At 61.7% G+C, this 22,006-nt stretch overlaps 6 protein-coding genes across 6 annotated transcripts; all 6 read right to left on the bottom strand.

The window, feature by feature from the left end:
• Positions 1–328: 328 nt before the first annotated feature.
• Positions 329–3,715, bottom strand: LMXM_19_0680 (putative kinesin; the record flags this gene model as incomplete). Its single annotated transcript, XM_003874197.1, has 1 exon — positions 329–3,715. The coding sequence occupies one exon, from the start codon at positions 3,713–3,715 to the stop codon at positions 329–331; it is 3,387 nt and encodes a 1,128-aa protein (XP_003874246.1).
• Positions 3,716–5,517: 1,802 nt separating this feature from the next.
• LMXM_19_0670 (putative U3 snoRNA-associated protein UTP11) lies at positions 5,518–6,603 on the bottom strand (the record flags this gene model as incomplete). Its single annotated transcript, XM_003874196.1, has 1 exon — positions 5,518–6,603. The coding sequence occupies one exon, from the start codon at positions 6,601–6,603 to the stop codon at positions 5,518–5,520; it is 1,086 nt and encodes a 361-aa protein (XP_003874245.1).
• Positions 6,604–7,593: 990 nt separating this feature from the next.
• Positions 7,594–8,898, bottom strand: LMXM_19_0660 (DNA-directed RNA polymerase, alpha subunit,putative; the record flags this gene model as incomplete). The annotated part of the gene is made up of 1 exon (XM_003874195.1): positions 7,594–8,898. One exon carries the CDS (start codon positions 8,896–8,898, stop codon positions 7,594–7,596), a length of 1,305 nt encoding a protein of 434 aa, XP_003874244.1.
• Positions 8,899–9,981: 1,083 nt separating this feature from the next.
• Positions 9,982–15,786, bottom strand: LMXM_19_0650 (conserved hypothetical protein; the record flags this gene model as incomplete). Its single annotated transcript, XM_003874194.1, has 1 exon — positions 9,982–15,786. One exon carries the CDS (start codon positions 15,784–15,786, stop codon positions 9,982–9,984), a length of 5,805 nt encoding a protein of 1,934 aa, XP_003874243.1.
• Positions 15,787–16,969: 1,183 nt separating this feature from the next.
• LMXM_19_0640 (putative extracellular receptor) lies at positions 16,970–19,726 on the bottom strand (the record flags this gene model as incomplete). The annotated part of the gene is made up of 1 exon (XM_003874193.1): positions 16,970–19,726. The coding sequence occupies one exon, from the start codon at positions 19,724–19,726 to the stop codon at positions 16,970–16,972; it is 2,757 nt and encodes a 918-aa protein (XP_003874242.1).
• A 1,804-nt stretch (positions 19,727–21,530) lies between these two features.
• Positions 21,531–21,968, bottom strand: LMXM_19_0630 (putative histone H3 variant; the record flags this gene model as incomplete). The annotated part of the gene is made up of 1 exon (XM_003874192.1): positions 21,531–21,968. One exon carries the CDS (start codon positions 21,966–21,968, stop codon positions 21,531–21,533), a length of 438 nt encoding a protein of 145 aa, XP_003874241.1.
• Between the last annotated feature and the right edge of the window lie 38 nt (positions 21,969–22,006).

Raw genomic sequence — 22,006 nt, 5'->3', positions numbered from 1 at the left:
AGAGGCAGTGGCACCTCGATAGGGTGAACCCGGCGGAGGAGGGAGACGAGAAGGCAAAGAAAGCGGAAGCAGTTCCGTGAGGTGGGCGTGCCGGCGATCCCCCCACCCCCTCCTCTCCACCCCTGGACTTCCGCTCCGTACTAAACCACCTCGGAGTGACATGGAAGGTGGAGTGCCGAAGGACTGCAGGAAAAGGAAGAGACCGCAGACGGCCAAGCAGATACACGTACACACGGGACACGGATACAGAAACACAAAAGCCGCTCTTGTGTCACAGCGTCACGAGTGTCGACCCGCACTCGCCTACATCAGTCAGACGCCTCTCCCACTACGCCGCCGTATTGCCGTTTCGAGCAGGGGTCTTGCCGTCATGCGGCCTCTCGTCCACCTCGCCGCCGGACTGGAAACCACGACTGCGCGAGAGCTGCTCGTACACGTGCTGCTGCACCTGCTGCAGGTTCGCCTGCTGGTTGCTGCGGGTCTTGCGCATGCTCTCAATGGCGTTACGAATGTCCTCCACTTCGCGGCTGCGTTGTTCATCCACGGAGCTGGGGTTCCACATCACCGCCGACGCCCGTCGGCTGGCCGGGTCACGAAATGCACTCTCCTTTGCCTTGGCGCGGAAGGCCGTGTAGTCCTTGTCGCTAACAAAGGCGCGCAGGGCCTCGATGTCCTTATTGAGGTTCGTGGGGTTCTTCTCGTAGTCGCCTACGATGGTGGTCAAGACGGCGATCATGTTCTCTTGCTTCAAAAGAAGGTCCTTGACCTCGGTGTTCAGCTGCCGCTCCTTGGTACGCATGTCTGTCTGTAGCTTCAGGTTGTCGCGGCGCAGCTTCGCCGCCTCCTCTTCCGTTCTACGCGCCTGCGCATCACGCGCGGCGATCTGCTCCTCCTTGCGCGCCAGCTCCGTGTTCATCTGCTTCTTCACCATTTCCAGCTCCGCCTCGCGGCGCGTGCGCTCCCGCTCCATGTCCTGCGCGATGCTCTTCATTTCTGATTCGTACCGATCCTGAAGCTCCTGCAGGGCGCCACCCTGACGCTGGCGATCACCCGCCGTCGACCCGAGCGATTCCCGCAGCCGCTTCAGGTCCCCCTGGTACTCGGTCCGCAGAGCCGCCAGCTTCTCTTCGTAGCCAAGCTTCATGCTATCGCGCTCCTGTACCCAGCGGCGCTTCTCCTGCTCGAAGGCATCTCGGGTGGCCTGCATGCGCAACTCAGAGCTGTTCGACACCTCCTTCTGCCGCTTCTGCCGCTCCTCGTCTTTGGCCGCGTACTCCTTCTTCAGCTTCTCGATCGACTCGCGGTACTGCGCTGTCAGCGCCGAGACCTCGGCAAGGTGTTCACGCTGAATTTTGGCCGTCTCGCGCAGTTGCGCACTCTCGCCACGGCTCAGGGCGTCCATCACGTAGGCGTCCTGGTCCATCATCAGATTCTGGCACTGACGCATCAGCAGGTTCATCTTGTCCTCGAAGGTGCCAAAGACGTAGTCAGTGGACCAACGCCACTGATACGTGTGGTACTGGTTCAGATGCGCCTCCCACTCGCGAAAGGAGTTGCGGTAGAGATCACACTTGGCCTGGAGCTTCGCGATAGTGCTCTCGGCGTCTCCGTCCCGTCCGCCGCTCCTCGCCTTCTCAGACTCCAGCAATTTCGTCTGCAGCTGCACGATTTCCTTGTTCGCCGACGTCAACTCCGATTGCAGCTGCTCGTTGGTACGGCGGTAAGTCGCGGCGCTCACGCCGCCCTGAGCATCACCGGCGCTAGCACACCCGCCACTCGCCCCTGCCGCACCCGCTCCACCGCGTGCGGAGGGTTTCAGGATCAGCGTGGGATCGGCAATGCCGGCACTCTCCAGCTCCGCGCGTAGCTGACTGACAATGCGCTCCTGATCAGCACACTGCCACTCAAGCTCCTTTACTCGTTTCTCTAATCCGCGCACGTACTCGCTCGTGTAGTTGCTGCCACCCGCCTCCTTTAGACGCAACTGCAGGTCCACCACCTGCGCGCGCAGCTCGCGCAGCTCCATGATCGTTGGGTCGACGTTGCGGCGAGCCTTATTCAGCACCTGCTGCGCGCGGCAGGCGTACATGATCGTCTGTCGCATCTCCTCGTAGTTGATCGAGTGTGGCGAGACGGTGGCAATCATCGAGGTCTGACTGTTGCCGCCGATCGAGTCGCTCAGCACCCACGTCAGGTTCGAATCGCGGTACGGAATGCTGAGGCCCCCTCCCTTGTTCTGCGAGAGGTCCGCCAGACGGTCGATCACGCGCCCCAGCACCGTCAGCGACTGGTTGATCTTCACGCCGTCGTGGAACTCATTGCCCTCGGCTCCGGCCGCGCCGGTGCGCTCAGACCCCGCGAGGTCCACCAGGTTCAGCTTGCTGCGCATCTGGAACGCGTTGTCGGAGTCGTCCATCGACAGCTGCACAATGTTGAAGGTGAGGATGGCGTGGCTGCGGCTGCTGCGGTCGTTGAACTTGGTCGCAGCCGTGTGGCGCTCCTGCATGCCCTTGCGAATCACGCGGGCGACGTCTTCCTCCTTGGACACCACCTTCCACGTCAAGCCTTCGATGAACGGGCCGGAGCTGGGCGAGTTACGGATCCTCAGGTCCGTGTTGCGCTGCGGCCGGATGAGATCGAACACCTTCTCGTTGTAGATCTCGTAGTACGACACCTCCACGCGGTACGTGAAGTCGGAGTCCTTGGCGCGCTTCGCACGGAGGCCGTCGAACAGGTCCGTGCACGCGCGCGGGATGATGCCTTGCAGCTCGTTCGGATCTAGCCCCGTCTTGTCCACCACGTCGTCGCCGTCATCGCTCTCAAACGGCTCCACCGCGCCGTCAAGAGGGGCGCTGTTCTCCATGCTGCTGGCCCCGCAGGCGGTGGACCCTTTGCGAGCGCGAATGTCGCTCGTGCTCGGCGCGTAGCCCAGCATCGTGAAGGTCTTGCCGCTACCCGTCTGCCCGTAGGCGAACACGCACCCGTTGTATCCGTCGAGGGTGTTGCCCACGATGGGCTTGCCGACGTGCGTGTACACTTGGTCCTGCCCCGCGTACGGAGGGTGGCTCACATTGGCGTCCACCATCACTGGCGCCGAGCCGGCGCCGTCGTAGGCTGTAGTGGGGGAAGATGTTGCGTCACTGTCGAGCCCTGCACGGGTGCCGCGTCGGACGGAATTCACCACCGGCTGCCCCGTCACCAGCGACTGCGCCCGAGAGCGGCGAGCGGAGTTCATGCCGCCCGTCAAGTACGTGTCCACCTTGTTCAGTAGATCCCCCTCGCTCTTCGCAAAGACGGACCAGAAACATTGCGTGAACGGGTGCGTGGTGAGCGGGCGAAAACCGCGCGCTGGATCGAGGATTGTGAGCTGCGTGGGATTCTGTGCGTCGATGCGCACGGTGCTGTGCGGCGCCACCTTTTGCGCGATTTCACGCTCGCTGAAGGGGCGCACACGGATGTACACCTTCATGGCGTTTGACTGTGTCGGCTGCGTTGGCGTCGGGTACTCGGCCGCGCTGGTGCTGCAGCCATTTCGGGGACGTCGAGCGCTCAGCGCGGCTGGGGTGCGGTCACGGGTCGGTGTGGCGTGCGTGGAGGTCGATGCGGACAAGGAGCGCGCTGAAAGAGAGCCTCGGCACCGGCTGGCTCGACGCGCCGACGAAATGCTAAGCGGCGCGCTGTCGCGGAGGGAGCGGGCAGACATGGATCCGTTCATGTTTTCGGTATTCAGATTTCAGGATGTAGCAAGATGGCAACGGCCTGTCCGTGAGCGAGGCGGTGCGAGAAAAAGAAGAGGCGCAGCGACACACAGACACACACACACACATACGCGAGCGCACACACAAGGGCACAGAGGCACGAACAACAACAGCGGGAGAGGGGTGGGCTCGGAAGACAGCAGAGCACAATCGTGAGAACTGCGGCAAAGCAGGCCACTGCCCACAAGAGAAAGACGTCAACGACAACAACAGCAAGCGCAACGGTCTGATAGGGAAATTTTGAAGCACACGAGTACTCAGGCGGCACGCTGAAGCCCACTCCCCTCCCCCAGTGGGAGAGACGCACGCACAAGAGAGAAAAGGGCGAAGCGCGTGCGTGAATGTGTGTGCTCGGCGGGCGAACGGCACCCATACACACACACGGACGGGCACGAGAGAGAGACACGAGGAGCAGGGCCGCACTGCAACGCGCGAGTGCGTGGACGCGTACGTGTGAACAAGTAAAAGGGAAAGGCACCAAACAACAAAAGAATTGACCGAAAGTCCAAGGCAGGCTGAGCGTCAGGCACAGAAAAACAAAAGGCAGAGGAGACTGAACAGAGGGTGTGTGTGTGTGTGGGAAGCGGGGGAGACCGCAACGGGATCAGGCAATGGGAGCGGCGGCTGACGACGAGGGAAGCTGTCACACGTCGAAGATAGTAATCGTGAAATGAGAAGGGGATGTGGGAAGGGGGGGGGGGCAAAGGCAAGAAGAAAGCAGAGAACAATGATGAAACACACACACTTAGAGAGGTGTCTTATCTTTTTTTTCTTCTGCCAGACCTCGCTGCTGTCTGTCGTGCCGCAGCCCAACCCGATGGACCCGCGCGCGTGTGCAGATGCGACGGCTGAGCCTTTTCGCTTATTTTCTTTTTCCCCCCTCAAATCGGGGGCAACAACAACGATGATGATGGTGGTGAGAGGGAAGAGAGGTGGTGGTGGTGGCGGTGGCGATCAGAGAGTTGCGTGTGCTTGAGAGGATCCGGCTTGTTTCTTCTGGCGTTTCTATTGCGTCGCCCTCGTTGTAGGACCGGGGCCGGTTTCAGCAGCGCGTGAAGAGGAGAGCGAGAGAGGAGATGGATGCCGGAGGGGCCTCTATCATGGGCTACAGACACAGGGGGGAGGGGGAGGCCACTGTTGGTGAGCATAGGCGGTGTTTGCAACATCCCTTTTCAGCCCGCTTCGTACGTTACACGACTGCGAAGAGGTGCAGCTGAAAGCGCGCCATCTTGATTATGACGGTCACGGAAAAGGCCAGCGCACGCGCTAGTGCAGCAGCTCGTGGGCGTGTTGATTGTTCTTGTTTGCTTGCTTCTCTCTCATCAAGGGTGCACGGCAAAGTAAGTGGCAAGAGAGGCTTGCAGCCGTGTGGCGCCGCACTGTAGAGCGGATTGCCCTTCCCTCCGGCACGTTCTGCTTCCTTGGATTCTGTCGGTGCTACAGAGCTCCAGTCGCTTCGTTTATTTTCGCTTATGTTTTCCCCCTCTCTTCTCCCCCCGGCGCATTTCCTTCAAGGACGCCGATACAGTCACATATATCACGTATATTAATCGATGGTCCGCGCGAGAATACGCGCATGCAGGGCCAGAGAGTACCTATTACATATATATATATATATGTAATAAGCACACCGCCGCCAGTTCCTCGTATGCCTTCCGACTAAGGGAGGAAATGCCAAGCGGTGGGGACTGCTTCACCAGAAGTCCGCCCTCCTCCTCGCCTGCATGCCGCTGCTCACATACATGGACGCGGGATTTTCTCACCGCGCGCGCCGCGTCGCTCCGGGCTTGAAGCGGCTCTCCCGCCTCTGCTCCATTTGTCGCTTGATGCCTTGCGACTGCTTGCGGATGCTCTTCGCCAAAGCAGATAGACTCTTGCTTCGCTGTAGGCGCTGACCGACCTCGCGCACGTGCCGCGCCGTCGCTATCGCCGCCTGACGCTCCTGTTCACGGCGCCACTCAAGCAGCCGCGTGACCTCATCCTGCGCCGCCGCCTCCTCATGCTCGCCGTCATCGCCTGTGGCGCCCTTGGATGAGGAGGCGGTCGCCTCTCTCTCGCGCTTTACCTCTTCCAGTAGATCTGTGAACTGGTACTGCTTGAGCTCTTTCTTGGCCCGCAGGCGCTCCACAAAGGCGGCCCGTGTCTCGGGGGTGGCGTCGGCACCGCTGCGGCGCATCTTCTCCTGCAGCTCGCGCCGCTCCTTGCGTTTCTGTGCGGCGGACTTCATCTGGTGCCCGCCGCTCATGAGAATCTCCTCCGGCATCACCGTCTTCTCCAGGACGCTGATGCGGCCGCGCACCGCCGGGTGCTGCCGCATCATCTCCGGCGTCGCGTCAAAGTGCTTGAGCGGGTTGAAGCTTCGGAACTCCTCTTCGGAGTTTACAAAGACAATGTGCTTGTTCTGAGGGGCAGTCGACGTCAGCGCTGCCGCCGCCTCCTCGTTCAGCAGCTCGGTCGCCCGCTGCTGGTCGGCCTGGGCCTTGAACTCGAGATACTGCACATTGCGCCGGTTGTGGTCAATCGTCTTTTGCATGTCCTTCTTCCGGTCAGAGTCGACCAGCCGGACCCGGCGCTTCCTCATGCGGCCATTCGCCACATCCATAACCGCCTTCGTCATGCCAATGTTGAACTCATCTGGGTTGCGCTGCGCTGCGGCGCGCTTGATTTCCTGCAGGCGGCGCACCTTAACCTTGCGCTTCTTTGCACGGAGAACATGATCTTTGTGCTTCTCGAGCTGGCCGAGATGCTGGCGCGACTTCGGCTGCGACCGTTCTAGGTGGGTCTTGCGCTTGAGGTGCTTGTCGAGCCCGCTGGCGCCTGGGTTGCGCCCTTTCCCCTTCGTCATTGCGGGCTAATGTGTGTACTCTCCGTCTGCAGGGAGCGGATGGAAGAGCAGGACGAGAGAGAGGGGCAGAGACAGAGTGTGAAGCGCATGGCAAGTCCACGTGCGGGATCGAAAACCACGTGCGGGGTGAGGCTGTGACACTTGGTACACAGGCGTGCGTGGGCGTTTTTGTGTGCCGCACACCTGCTCGCCAGCGCCGACCTTGCGCCAAAACAGGAGCAGGCACGAAGTAGGGAAGACGCTTCCACATCGATGCGTTACCAAAGTCTCTTTAGCCTCATCGCACCATCGCTCCTTCCACGTGCCTCATGGCATCCCCAAGAAGGCAATGGACTCACTCCCCATTGGAGCTGCGTCCCGCGCCCACCATCCTTCGCCAAGGACTCCACGACGCGCAGCCTGAGAGATGTCACGACGTGACCCAGTAACACGCGCTCTTGTGGACCCCCTGCAGTTGGAGCCCATCAATGCGTTACGGTGACGAGACTGGTGACGGTGGGCTTGTTTTCTGTCTGGCATCCTCCTCTCATGTATGTACGTGTTATGCAAGATGCACGTGTGATTGTTTACCCGAGAGACATGGAGGGAGAGAAAGAAGAGACGACGACCGCGAGTGGGGTTGGCGGGTGAAGTGGACCGGACATTTGTGTGGTGGGGTGGGCGAGGGAAGACAGGCGCCCGTTTGCTCCCACACCCACACCCACCACACACCCCACACACATTCCCGACCTCCTCCCCCTCCCCCATGCCGGCCGAAAAACAAAAACAAGGCACTTATGCATTATAAAGAGCGAGAGGCAGGGATACCATGGCGCAGAAGACAACGTTGCCACGGCGCTACGGGGACACACAGAGGAGGGGGAGGGGGTGGGGGGCGACGGATGCGGTGGGGAAGCCAAATCGAGCGCCTGTGCCACTCGCTCCCGCCACTCCTCTGTTTCGCTTTAGCCCCCCCCCCCAACCCCTCCTCGTGCTCGTTTCTTCTCGGCCTCAATGCTCCAGTGACTTGGCGCCCGCATCCACCACGTGCACCTCGGTCGACTGCACCATCTCCGCGAGTGCCCGGCAGCGCTCAGCGAAGAGACGGAGGCCGAAGCGCAGAATCTGTGCCGGGTGCAGCTGGCCCACGCTCTCAATGTGAAAGAGGACGTGTGTCTTGTCCTTCTGCACACGAACTCGGTCGCCCTCGTTGGTGGCGGCCCCAGGACCCGTGTCGTCCCTGCGGAGGCACTCGCGGCACAGGGTGCACTTCTCCGGCGCTACGACAGTCGCTGCCGCACCCTTTTGGCCACCTTCGTAGCCGAAAACACCAGTGGGGCAGGACTTCACGAGCGCCTCGGCCGCCGAGCCTGTCAGCCGCTCACAGAGCTCGACGGAGGTCTTCATCTCGTAGTAGCACGCCGACACTGGGCTCCACTTGGCGTGCACGGCACCGAGGCCCTTCACAGCGATCGCCTTGAGCTTGATGCGCTGGCCAGGGCCTAGCTTGGTGAGCAGGATATCAGGATGCACGAGGAACACCGCGTCGTCATCGTCGTCTGCGCCGGCACACTCCTCGCTCCCCGCTTGGCAGACGCCCGCCACAGCGCCGGTTTTCTTATCCTGCCCCGGCAGCGGCACCCACTGCAGCTGGCGGCTATACACCGGCGTCACCGCCGCATCCTTGGCGCCCGTGGCGTCCAGCTCAAACAGCAGCACGCGGCTCGGGTCCAGATTGTTAAAGCTTGCCTGATTGCTCTCGGTGATGTAGTGCATCTTCATTACCGGACCCGCCACCGGAACGAGGCCGAGGCGGTGCGACAGAAGCTCATCCAGCACCGGGCTATCGTTTTCTTCGATTAAAACGCGGTCGAATGCCAGCGTCGGCACCTCCGTCGTCAGCACCCGACGGAACAGGTTCGAAATGGGAGGACTCACGTTCTGCATCTCGAACGACATCCGCTCCACCCGCCGCGTCGACCAAGGGAATCCGTCTACGGTCGCCCGCGCCTCGCTTGCCGCGCCATGCACCAACGACGATGACGCGCTGCTTGCTGCGGCGGTAGCGCTCTCTGACCCCTCTTCGTTCTTCTCCCGCTTCATCGACGCATTGGCTGCAAAGCGCGACGGCGGCAGCCCGGCGACGGCAGACACGATGCGGATATTCGACACTGTCGGCTTATCCGGCTTGGTGGTGGACGGAACGCTCTTACCACTGCTGTAGGCATACGTGTGCGGCGAACTTACCGTCTCGGTGTTCTCAGCACGGTGGTAGCCGATCTGCACCTTGTTGACGTCCCGCCGTGGCTTCGACATTGAGGTGGGTACTAAATTTACGAATGTTTGTTTCTGGAGTCGGTGCTCGCAGCAGCACGCCGCGCAGAACGCTGCAAGGAAGGAGAATACCAATGAGAAGCTGTGTAGAGACACAACCACACGCCAGCACCGGACCTAGCGAGCACTGCTTCTGATGGCGGTTATCGCTGCAGGAAGGGAGGGTGGCGAAGGGGGTGCTCCAATGAGCAACAAGGGTCGGTCACCCAACAAGAAGCAGAGAAACAGATGGGCAGTAGGGAGGGAGGGAGGGGGGGGGGAGGCGAAAGATTCAGTAGCTAGGTAGGAGGAGGAGACACGAATCGACCAGCGACCCAGATGGCAAGCGCCGATGACCCGCATGAAAAACCTACACAGCAAGGGGCAAGCACGACTGTTCTCTATCCGAACGTGAGAGGTTGAACGTAAAGGTGGATGGTGCGTCCGTACACGGCTGCCTCCCTCCCCCCTCCCTGTCCTCTGTGGTGGCCCTATGTCCTCCTTTTCCGGGTCGTCTGATGCATGTACAGGCATGTACACGTTCCGTTCGAAAGATTTTTTCCCCCACTTCAAGGCATGAGCGCCGTCGTTTGCACCCGCACGTAGGCCACTCGCTTCGCTCCTCTCCGCGCTGTGTGTGTTTGCGGCTCGTGAGTCGCTTTCTTTTTTTTTCGTTTGTGCTTGTCTGTGTGGGTGTGGTGTTTTGCTTACCAGTCCAACGCCCGCTATCGCTGTCTTCCACTTTTTCTTTTTTCCCTGAGTCTGGCTCTCGTACGAGGGCCCACGCACACGCACTCGCACTCGCACCTTACGCACCGCCAGCTTTGCTTGGACATGCGTCTATGAATGGACGTGCTTAAGTTATACCCCACGATGATACACACACACACACACGCACGCACACGTTCGTGCCATGCGAGGCGAGAAGATTATCTCTCCCGCCCTCCCGTGGCGCTCTTCCCTCCTCTCCTCTCGCCAACTTCATTGCAATGCGGCACACCATTGTTATCAGCTTTCTTCACCACGCATTCGTCACCCCGCCCCGCACTTCAGTGGCGCCTGCGATGATCCTTGTCACAGAGTCGGCTACTCTGACAAGGAGGACGACGATGAATCGGCACTGCTGCTTGCATCATCGTCATCCTCCGACGATGAGAGGACACCGATCCTCATTGAGGTTGCCTTCGCCACGTCGACCTTCGCTGACAGCACAGGAGCGTCAGCGGTGTACGCGCTCGGGTCGTTAAAAGCGTCCGGACTCGTCGGGTCGATGCCTGCGCTTCCGGTAAGGGCTGCGCCAACATTGCCGGCGCGCCGGGAAGCCTTCGCACCGGCCGGCGTGTCGCCACCAGCAGAGGCTCTGGTGCGACGGCGCCGCTCCAGGTGCCGCTCCGCCTCTTGCTGCCGCAGCTCCTCGCGTCGCTTGCGACGCTCGCGCTCCTCGCGCTCTGGGTCATCTATGATGCGGTCGTTCTTGAAGAGGTGCACCGTGATTTTGGCGTCACCACATGTGAATTTCTTCAGCGCCAGTGCACGCGCCTCCACGTTGCGGTTCGGGACATCGATTCGTGCCACGTGACCGACGATGGTGGTCGGACCAACGCGCATGTTGAGCGACTCGCTGAGGCTCTTGGCCAGGAGCAGGCGCACGTTCCCGTACTTCCGTATGTCCGGTACCGGGTACACCAGCACGGACGGCGGACGCTCCTCGACTGCCTTGGCAGGGATGGCCGGCGGAGGCCGATGCAGAGGTGTGGTTGCCATCCCCATCATCATCGCCGCCATCGTCGCAGAGGGCAGTGGCGCGGTACCCCGGCTGCTACCGAGACCGCTGCCCGCTGCGAAGGGGTCAGCGGGTGCCGAAGTGGGGAGCGCCGGCCCCAGCAAGTCCAGGAGCTCCTCGGTTGTTGGTGGAGCTTGTTGAAAGTCGAGGTCAAGGGATGCCTGTGGCGGCGCCACATCCGCGCCTTCGCCGCCGTTGATGACGGCGAGCAAGTCGGCTGCCGTAGGTGGCGGCGGCAGCACGCCACACGGTGCCGCAGACTCGGGCTGCGCGCTCGTTGGATCAGCGCTCGGCTGCGCCGAAAACTGCAGCCGCGCGAGATCGCTGGCACTGCCGGCAGAGCCGCCCATGGCGGCCATCTGCATTGCCCGCAGCTTGTCGGCGAGCGTCTCACCTGCGTTGGTGGACACAAACGGTGTATTGCCGCTCGCTGGCGACGGCGCGGTGGGCAGGCTCATCTGCAGCGGCGCTGCAGGGGCACCGATCATCATAGGAGGTGCCATATCGGCCGACTTGCCCGTCGTAGGGGCCGCGCTCGCTTGCGCTCGCTTTGCCTCCTCGATTTTCTCCGCCAATGTTGGGCCAGCGCTCTTTTTGAGGTTGATCGCGGCAGATTCGAGCTGCAACCCACCGCTGTCGCCGTCACCGTAGCCGTCCACGTCACCCTCACCGACTGGAACGTCGTGCACTGCGTAGCCGCCGCCAAACGGGCTGGAGTTCCACTGCCCATTCGCATCACCACTGACGTCGCCGCCCCAAATGCCGGCTGCACTTGCGCCGTAGACGCCGTCTTCGCCGTTCACGTGCCTGCCCAGGACTCCCCCGGCGTCCTCCTGTGCCGCCGCGTTCGGGTGCGGCAGCCCCAGCTCCTCACGCAGCTCTGCTTCAAGGTCTTCAAGGAAGGCGATGAGTTCCTCCAGGTTGTCGCCGAGCACCTCCATGTCTGGCGCTGCTTGCCGCAGCAAGTACAGGTAGTACTCATGGAACTCATCTTCGGGGTTGAGGAAACCGAACATGTCCGGGTTGTCGCGAAGCAGCTGCGCCTCGGCCTCGCGCGTGCCCTTGGCGGCCACACTCTTGACGCACAGACGGAAGATGTGGTCCACGTCGGCCGGCGGCACCTTGCCCGAGTACGTGGCCTGCACCCCACCAGCGCCCTCTGCGGCGGCGTCGTCTTCTGCAGCCGCGCCTGCGTCACCATTGTCGACCTCGCCACTCCCCTTCGTAGCTGCCGCTGCCGCGGCAGCTGCGCTCTTGGCAAACGCCTGCCGTTCTGCATTCGATGGAAGGACGACAGCGGCTGGGGTGCCGGGTCGAATCTGCCACTCATAGTAGCCGAAGAGACGCTGTCGCAGCGCCGCGATCTTGGCCGCCGACGCCGCCTGCTCCTGCTCGTCATAGCCAGCCGCCGCCGCCTCCTTTTGCTGCTGCTGATGTGCCACGACCACCCGCTCCTCACGCAGCCAATCGCGGCCCTGCTCATGACGACGCTCCCACCACTCCCACGCTTCCGCCAGCTCAGCCGCTAGAGCCGACGACGCCTCCCTTAGTGACCCGTTACTGTTGGACGTGGCGACCCCACGCGCCAGTGCGGTGAGGTAGGCGCCGACGTGGGTGCGGAGCTGCTGCAACCACTTCGCTGTCGTTGACCGCATCGTGAGGGAGAGGTTCTGGTCCATGGTGAAGATAACGTGGTTGCAGTGCACCGTGTCGTACGACTGCACCGAGATGCACGTCGGCGGCAGCTGTGAAACCGGCGGCAACGCGCGCGCGCGTCGAGTTTCGCGCCACCGACTCGTCAGCACCGACGACCACCCGCGGCAACGCGTCGGTGCCTTGCGCGGACGCTCGTAGAAGTGGCCGCAGAAGACCACCGCCGCTGCCTCATGCAGGGGGTCGACCTGCTCCACAACGGTAGCGGCTACGGTGGACGATGTGCCCATGACGGCTGCCTCACGCGTCGCCGCGTCGGCGATCGACTTGGCGAGAAACAGAAACGGTCTGCCGGCCGCCTTGGCACACTGCACCGCATCAGCGAGAACACAGTCGCTGCTGAAACTCGCCACCCGGCGACCTGTACCCGCTGCCGGAGCGCCGCTACCGGAGGGCTCACCGCCGCCACCAGCGCCGCCGATGCTAGAGGTGGAGACGCCGTCGTAAACGAGGCCGATCCCCTCCTCGCCCGTCGGCACCACACAGCTCGGGTACAGCGCAGCCGTGACGCACGCGTGCAGGGCGCGACTCGTGGCCACCTCCGGAGACAGGGCCGCCATCGCACCAGCAAGCGCACTCGACACCTGCGCCACGCTATCGGACGTGCTCTGCTGCACCGATTCCACGCACACCCGTAGAGCCCTCTCTGCCTCAGACTCCCCAGCGCCGGCGCGACTGCTCTCGTCTCCATCGCCGGGTTGCTGCAGCAGCCCAAAGGTTCGCATGAGCATGCAGAGCTGCACCTGGGTGTCGAAGACGGCCTGCAGAACTTCGCCTGCGACGCCGCACTCCTCCAAAAAATCGCGCTCGGCCTCTTGCTTGGCCTTCGTGGAGCACCACATCTGATACACGTGGAAGGCGCTGACGACATCGCTGAGCGAGTCGCGCGAGAAGAATAGACGCGCCTCCGTCAAGAGCGCCGCCTGCTCCTCCACAGCTTCGCGTGTCGCATCCGACGCATCCGCCACGCGCACAGCGCCGGCACCCTGCAACGACAGCAGATCGCTGCAGCACCACAACGCACCCACCGCCGTGACGGCCGCCAGAGAAGAGCGCAGCAGGCTGCCAACGATGAGGAGTCGCCCCACCTGCAGAGGCACAGGCAGACACAGGGAAAGCACGGCCATTGGCTGCAGCACGAGTTGACCCATTCCCGGAGAGCCAGCGGTGTGGTCGACGGCGAGGTGCCCGGCGGCGCGCAGGTACGACTCCACCGAAGCCATAATGCGCCGCACCGCCTCGTATCGCGTCGCCGTCGCAGCAGGCACGCCAATGAGTTGCGACGCAAGGACGGCAGACACCTTGCTGGCTATCGAGGGTCCACCACCAGCCGCACTGCTCGAGTTGGCGCCTCCGGCAGCGGAGAGCGAGAAGGCCGCGCGCTGCGACAGCGCCGCCTCCTCCCGTGCCTGCAACACTTGATACACCTGCACGTAGCGGCTAAAGGGAAGACGGAAAATGATGTGTTGGGCGGGGTCAGCACTAAGACGGCGGTGGTGCGCTCCGTGCAGGATAGACTTAGGGATCAACTGAATCACCACTGGCGAAGCGGGCTTGCTGCCGTCGCCGTCAGCAGCAGGGGACGCCGTCGCCGTCATCTTGGCTAGCTTGCGGCGATGGCGCAGCTGTGCGATGGTGCTGTACTCGATCACCACGGTGTCCGCCATGGTTGTCGTGTCCACCGTCGTGTAGCCGTTGCGCGCACAGTCGACGACAAGCCCGACATCCAAGCCGGAGGGCAGCACCGACTGACTAAGCTCGCTCGTCGCGACAATGATCCAGCGCTGGCAGGCGTCCTTTACGGCAGTGCGCTGCGCGACCGTCAGGAACGACGAAAACGGTGAATCCGCAGCGAGGGCGGTGCACACCCGCGACGCCGCTACATCGCCCTCTGCCGCCGTTCGCTGCGCCTCCCGCATCGCATTGGCAATGACGTGGACGTAGTGGTTGTTGGGTGCTACAAGTACGATCGCTGAGAGCGGCGACGAGCCCTGCCCAGCGGTCGCACCAGCCACGTGGCGGTCCGCCTTGTCAAACTCATCGACGCATTGCTGAATGAGCGGCAACCAGTAGCGCCGAAAGGCGGCCGGGTGAGCAAAGTCTGCATCACTGGCGGCCATGATGCGCGCCACAGCATCCACGTTTTCTGCGTACGAGACCAGAGTCGCTTCCATCGCAGCGCTATCGCTGATAAGGCAGCTGCCCTCCTTCTCAGTTTTCAGCAGCCATTGCACGGCCTCCTCCAAGTACAACGTGGTATTCGCCGTCATAAGCGTCGGGGCCGTCTGCAACACGAAGGTGGTCGCCGTGCACCGCGATGGCGCAAGGAAGGACAGTAGCGTCGTCGCGCACGCCTCATCAGGGCAATTCAACACGACGTGCAGCCTGCGCCTCCGCACAGCATCGGGGCCCTGTGCTGTGTCTGCATCGGGGCCGGCGGCCGGCCCATTCGCTGACGAGACAGCTGCCGACCCGCCCGGCGCACCACGCTGGTGTTCCCACTGCTGCTGCACCGCTAAAAGATCGCGCAGCAGCGAGAGGCACAACTCCGTCGATTCGTTCCGCAGATGTGCGTCGTCGAAGACGACACATCCGACGTCCTCGAGGCACGGGTCACACAGGAGCTGCCGCAGCATCACCTCCGCGGTGGTGACTACGACGCTGGTGCTCTCGGTGGTTTCGTTATGGTTTGGCACGGCTGCGGCGACCGTGCGGGAGTGCTGCACATCCTCGCCTCGCTCCTCGCGCAGGCGCAGTGTCGTCAGCCGCGCCGCCGCGGCATTCGCACTCACAACGATGAGCCGCCCCCGCTTCAGCACCTCCGTCTCGGAGAGCACAATGGGCACCTGCAGCGTGCGGCCGCTGCCAGCCGGACCGATGAGGGCCACGAGAGCGTGGCTCAACACGGCGTCAAGAAAGCCCATGCGCTGCTGGTGCACGGCAAACCGCTGCCGGTGCGGCAGCCACTGTCGGCGCATCTTCAGCAGCTGCGTCATTGGGAGCGCCTTGACGGTAGCGAACACAAACGGTGGCAGCGGCGCCAGGCGCCGCGTCGACGGCGCGTTCATCGGGGCCGACGCCTCATCGACGGTCATGAGCGCTGCGTACGCAATCGAGGCGTGCTGAAAGTATAGCTGCCCCTTGGTGCCCACGCCCAGAGAAGGCAAGGACGGGGAGACCGCACTCATCGTTTCCTGCCACCGCTTCTCCCAGCGATCGACGTCGATGGCGCTGACGGGAACATCGAGGAGGTAGTTGGGCCGCCGCGTGTCCACACCGCCAGCTGCCGTGGCGTCGGGCTGCTGTAGCCGCTCCACTGCCGCACGTAGCGCAGACACAGGGGCGATGGGGCACGCCTGCCTCGTCGTAGGGAAGGTGCTGAGGCTACAAGACATGGCGGACGTGTGTGTGTGTGTGTGTGTGTGTGCGGACAGTAACGAGAGAAGAGGAAGAGCTGAAAACCGCGGTGGAGCGGTTCAAGTCGTTGTGCTTGGGTGTGCGCGTGTACGGCGCGGAGGCAACGTGCAGCTCCCCTCGATACACCGGTTGCTACCTTTAGACTCAATGGTAGCGCGTACGGAAGAACCTCTCGTCCCCAATAAACAACAGATGCAGCGACGGTGATGGTGGTAGAGGTGGGGGAGGAGGTGATGAGCATGCCCGGAGAGGAGCGCTGGGAACGATAGGAAGGGGGTGAGGGAGAGAGAGATACCCACACACTGGACAGGAGACGTGCTGACGACCACGCCATACACGCGACGGCACTCGGGGCCATGCATCTCTCTTCTGCGGGGCCGGATCTGTCCTTCCAGGAAGGCATGCCCTGTGTCTCGCAGAGACACAAGACGAGCACGAGGACAGGTGAGACATCCTCTTCTTTCTATGAGCATCTTTGCGGTGGTGAGAGCGCCGCAGCACACACACACACACACACACACACACACACACACACACGAGACAAGCGCTTGCGGTAGAGGACGACGCTCCCTAGCGGCTCTCCTCCACAAGCAAGGGGCTTCCACTACACACACATGCAGAGAAACCTCGTCGTTAAACAAGCAGAGTAGTGTTGGTGGTGCTAGGGAGGAGGAGGACGGGGAGGTGGTGGTGATGCGGTGCAAGGCGCGGGGTTGTGACAGACCAAAGACATTTGCTCACACGCGCCAAGCGCAGCACCGCACGAGGACTTACCAACCACCACTACAGCCCAAGAAGACGGCCACTCGAGTAATAATGAACGAAGTAATGCCACCAAGCAACACGAGCATAACCGACTCGTGTCCGTGTCAGAGAGAGGGGGAGGGGGAGGGGGAGGGGTGAGCGACGCAGCCATCGAAAGGCATCAACAAGAGCATCCTCAGCAAAATCAGCACACCGCCACACACACACACACACACACAAATAGACCAAAAGGGGGACGACACCTTCACACGCCGCTCAGCACACGCGCATTTCTGTCTCCTCATCTTGTCTGCTTTAGTGGCACATCCATGTGATCCCACCCCCCTCCTCACTCCTCACGCCTCCTCCTCCTCTCTCGCACCCCCGCATCGCCTCCCTTTTCTTCTCTTGCGTGACCTACACGTCGTCCTTGATGCCGCGCAGGCAACGCAGCTCCTCGTCCGTCACCGGGAACTGGTTCGCTTCCAGCGCCTGTTCAATGAGCTTCTGCATGCGGTAGTGGCGGTAGCAGAAGGAGAAGACGGCTATGGTGAAGATGAAGCCGAGAATGGAAATGACTATCGCCCCCGGAGAGGCCGAGAAGGCCGTGCTGAGGACGAAGGACGCATCCCGGAACGTGTCGAGTGGTACGGCGGTGCTGTTCGTCAGCCACACAAACGACGACTCCGTAACTTCCAGCGCCGGCGACGCCTTCGAGTTCCAGGTGCCGATGAAAAGCGAGCTGCCGTTCAAGGGCTGGATGTTGATCGAGTAGGCGGCGTAGAGGCGGTTGCCGGTGGAGTCGATGGTGCAGTCGCCAGTGAACTCGTCAATGGAGGTGCTGCGGATGTAGGGCAGCAGATGGGCGGCGACATTCAGCGAGACATTGTCAGCGATGGCGCGAGAGATGGAGTCTATCAGGACGTAACCGGCGTCCACGGCGAAGCCACTGTAGGGGCTGATGGAGCTGATGTCACACGACTCTACCGACGAGAGGAACCCGCCGTCACTCATGAGCTTGCGCATCTCCTGCCGCGTCGTCGCGTAGTCGCTGCTTGTGTAGAGAGTGTTCAGTGCCGCCAGACGGGTCTGCGTCACGTTGGGGTAGACGCAGATGGAGCTCGGCAGTTTCTGACGCAGTGCATCGCCGTTCACGGAGGCCGCGGCGGCGTGGCAGAGCCCGCTGTCCATAAAGAAGATGTACTGGCGCATGTAGGTGAGGTAGTCGCTGAGCCGGAAGAAGGTCTCCGCCTGGGTCGCCGTGAATGGGTTGATGAGAATGATGATGCGGCTCACCATCTTGGCGTAGATCTTCTCCATGCAGTCTGCCACGGTGGCGTTGTCGCCGTCGGAGAGGTAGTAGGTCGTCTCCACATAGAGGTTCTGCTGTTGCATCCTCGTCGCCATCGACTGTGCGCGCGAGATGCCGAACTGGTCGTTCGACGTGATGATGATCACGCGCTCCCACCCGTAGTGCACGCAGAGCTGCGTCACCGCCACATCCGCAAAGGTGTTCATTGGCAAGCTCCGCGAGAAGTACGGATACGTGTGCACGTTGTCGGTGAAGTAGTCGTTCGAGACGGCGTAGTCGAGCTGCGGGATCTGAAACTCGTTCACGACAGGGGTGACAGCCATGACAACCGCGTCGGAGCCAGGCCCCGTGAGCACTGTACACGAGCGCGCTATCGGGATCAACGACGCCAGCCCCGTGACGCCGCTGGCGCCCGTGCTCACGGCAACCGGGTAGAAATTGAAGACGCCGTCGCTGTCGTTCTCGGCGACCTTCTCGTTGTGGGCCGTAAGCACAAACAACATCGACATCATCATCTGCGTGAACGCGCAGTTCGATGGTGACGCCATGCAGACCTTGGCTGTGCGCAGCGGCGACGCCATAATGAGGGCACTCGTCACATTCGGGTTCACATTCACCTGCTCCGCGTCTAACGAGTAGTCCTTCAGAGTCCACGTCACGAGTGGGTTGCGCACCGTGTGGCTGGTCGTGATGAGGGAGAATACCGTCTCGACGCGCTGGTAGTAGATCGAGTCGAAGGCAACGTTGCCGCTGTAGCCGCCGAAACGGACGGCGCGCAGTGCGGACATGTTGTCGATCGCCCCCTTTGCAGCGTCCAGCATGAGAAGGCCATCGAGCAGGTGACTCAGCATGAAGGCGCCGTAGTCATCCACGGCGGTGCCGCGTGTCGTGGGAAAAAAGCCTTGGCTGACAAGCTCCGCCGGAGGCGTGTAGGCAGAGACGAAGATGGCACCCCACGGCTTCGCGGATCCGTTGATGTCACCGGTCAGGTTTGGCAGCACGTTCAGGCTCTCACGTGATGCGATGAGAAAGACGCTGTTGGCGGCGCGGCTGTTGCGCTCCACCGCGGCGTGCAGGCGACGCGTCTCTGCCTCGCGCAGGAAGCAACCCACGCCTCGCGCGCGGTATTTGATGAGGGAGGCGACGACAGCATCGTCCTCTGTCGTCGAGGCAGCGCCGTTCACGAATGCGTGCGCCACAATAGTTGCCGTTGTGGACGCCGTCTGCACCTGCGACGTGACGGCCTGTTCGACGCCGTCTCCATAGTCGTCGTTGCTCAGGGCGAGGCTCATGGAGTACCAGCTCAGCTGATTCGACACGACCTCGAGCAGCCCACGGACGTTGATCATGTCGCGCGGCACCATGCACATAGTGCGCAGATTCGTCTTTGGATCGCACAGCCGCGTGTTCGATGAGTGGGCGGAGACAATGAGGATGTCGGACGTCGTGTCGTTCTGCCGCAGCATATCCACCACTGACGCCGACACGTCGGCCGTCTCGGCCAGGAACAGGACGTTCGGGAAGGTGAGCGGGTTATTCAGCAAGACGGTGATCTGCGTCAGTGCGGTGAGGAGATTGCCGCCAGTGTCGAGGATGATGGGCGCAGGGCGGAAGAGAGTGGTGAGGTACTGGTGCGTCGCGGATGTGTTTGTTAGGAAGGCCGTGATTGCCTCCGAGAGAGACGCCTCTGTCATGGTGGTGCGGCTGAGGTCCGTGAGAATTACCCACACCAGCCCACTCGAGTTTCCGGTTGCTGCACCGCTTGCGCTGCGGGTTAGCAAGCACACGAGTATGACGAAGGCAGCAGTGGCGAGCAGCGCGACCGCTGAGCGGCGATGCTTCGCAGAAGTCAATGCGGGCATGCTTCTCTCACGTTGTCTTCCTTTTCTTACGTGGGCTTGTGCTAGTACCCCTTCTGCATAGCAGGCCTTAGTTGACTAGCAGGGGAGAGACGGTGGACAGCCGTAGTGCGATCTTCTCGTCCTTCGAACGAGCCGGGAGTGGGCGGAGGGGGAGGGGGGGGGCGGGAGCGGATTGTTTGGCCGTCATCAGCCTTTACGTTTTTTTTATTCCGAACATGTGCGGGTTGGTGCCCAGGAGGTGGAAGGACCGGCGCGGTGTGTGCGTGCGTGGGCGTTGGTAGAAGACAGTCAGACAGGAAAGAGAGACAGAGGAAAGAAACGGGCGTCAGCGGAGGAAAGGGCAAGTGGAGGGGAGGAGTGCGAGAGCCGTACGCAGCGACAAGGCGGACAGCAAGAGGCAGCGAGGGAGACAGGCAGCGCGCCACCGAATAGTCGGCGCGCCGATACTGTCAGCAGACATTGATGCGCTAGGCTTGGAGCGGTTGGCGGTGCTCTGCCAGCCAATGGTGCACCCTGCCTTCCTCTACTCCCCCCCCCACACACCAACCTGGCCCCTCCACGGAAATAACACACGGGTGGGGTGGGTGGGGGGGTGGGGAGCGGTGGTGAGCGTCACTGCAAAGTGCACTGCAAGTGGTGGAAACAACGGCGTACGGTGCGCATGGACCCTTCGCCACTCACCACGGCCTTCCCAGCTAGCCCAGCCAGCGAAAGACTGGGAGGGGGAGGGGGGAACAGCAAGAGAGGCGGCTAAGACAAGGATGAAGGCAGAGTTGTTTCCTACCGCCAGCAACAAATTGCAAGACGTGGCGCATCGCTGCGACGAAAACGTTTCATTTTTGTGACCGCCTACAAGTTCACGCACGTGTGTAGGCCCCCCCCACGTTATGTCTGTGTGTGTGTATGTTTTCGTCGGTGTTTTTTTTTCACGCCCTCCATCGCTAAAATCGACAGACACACACACACACCACAGACACATACAGGCATGGAGTGCGACCGCGGAGCTGGCAGCGAGTGGGCGGCGAAGAGGTCGTCGATGCAAGCATGACATGGAAAGAAAGAGAGTAAGGGAGAGGAAGGGGAAGGGAGGGGGAACAGAGCAAAGGCAAAGAACAAAAAAACGGTCTCTCGACACACACACACAGAGAGAGACGCAGACATGCACCGAAGCAGCAAGATGGGCCAAAAAACAACAAACAAAACAAAACGGACACCGAGCAGCTGCGGAGACGTCTCGCCTTCCATTTTCTGTGTTTCGCCTGTTTGTAGCCCACACACCGACGCACCGACACACACACACTCACACGCTCGGCCGGGGTGGAGAGAGGGAGAGAGAGAGGGAGACAGAGACATTGGACGAGTACATGGAGAGCCGCTGCTCCTTGAAACGTGTAACGCGAAAGCGGAGAAGAAAAAGAGAACGCCCACGCGCGCACACACACATGAATAAAGAAAATGCTCAGCAAATGGTAAGTGAGCATCGAAAGAAATCTAGCTGAGGACGTGTCGCGGAGGGAAGGGGGAGGGGGAGCCGTTGCGGTGCGACGGATAACGGCGGTGACGACGTCAGAAGTCAGAAGCACGAACGCACAGCACTTGACAATGAGAGAGTGAAAGGGAGGAATCAAAGCGCACGCAAGAGAGGGAGAGATACAGACGGGTACCCCAACGACGGACACGGAGGGGGCGACGGCGAATACGCAAGTTTCACGCATCGCCACTCTCCTTACGCTTCTCACCCCAAACGTTTTCTGTTCTGTTCTTCCTTTTCCTTCTCTCTCCCCACGCATCTTTCAAGCTCTCTTCACGTGCGCTCTCCACGGAGGCGCAATGCTAGCTGCAGGTCCTTGGGGTACAGCGTTACACGTTTGGCATGAATGGTGCAGAGATTCGCGTCGCCAAGTACACTCACAACGTAGCTCTCCGTCGCCTCCTGAATCGCCTCCATGGCGGAGTGGCGCATGTGCATCGTGTCCTTGAAGGTTGACATAATTTCCTTCACGAGGCGGCGGAACGGGGTACGCGCGATGAGCATCTCCGTCGAGCGCTGGTACTTGCGCACCTCGCGCAGTGCCACAGTGCCTGGGCGCCAGCGATGGCGATACTTTTTACCGGAGGGGCCTCCGCGCATTGCTTTGGCCTCCTTCTTGGCCATCGAGCGGCTCTTCTTGTTCATCTTGCGGCTTGCCACATTCTTCTTCGGGTGGCTCGCCACAACAGTGGCCTTGGTGATGCCGGCCATACTGGAGGAGCTGTGAGCGGGAGTGGCAGTGAGAGGGG

Source organism: Leishmania mexicana, chromosome 19 (genome assembly GCF_000234665.1).
Source record: "Leishmania mexicana MHOM/GT/2001/U1103 complete genome, chromosome 19".
NCBI lineage: Eukaryota > Euglenozoa > Kinetoplastea > Trypanosomatida > Trypanosomatidae > Leishmania > Leishmania mexicana.
Note: the sequence above shows the minus strand (reverse complement) of the source record. Positions and strands in the feature narration are given on the sequence as shown.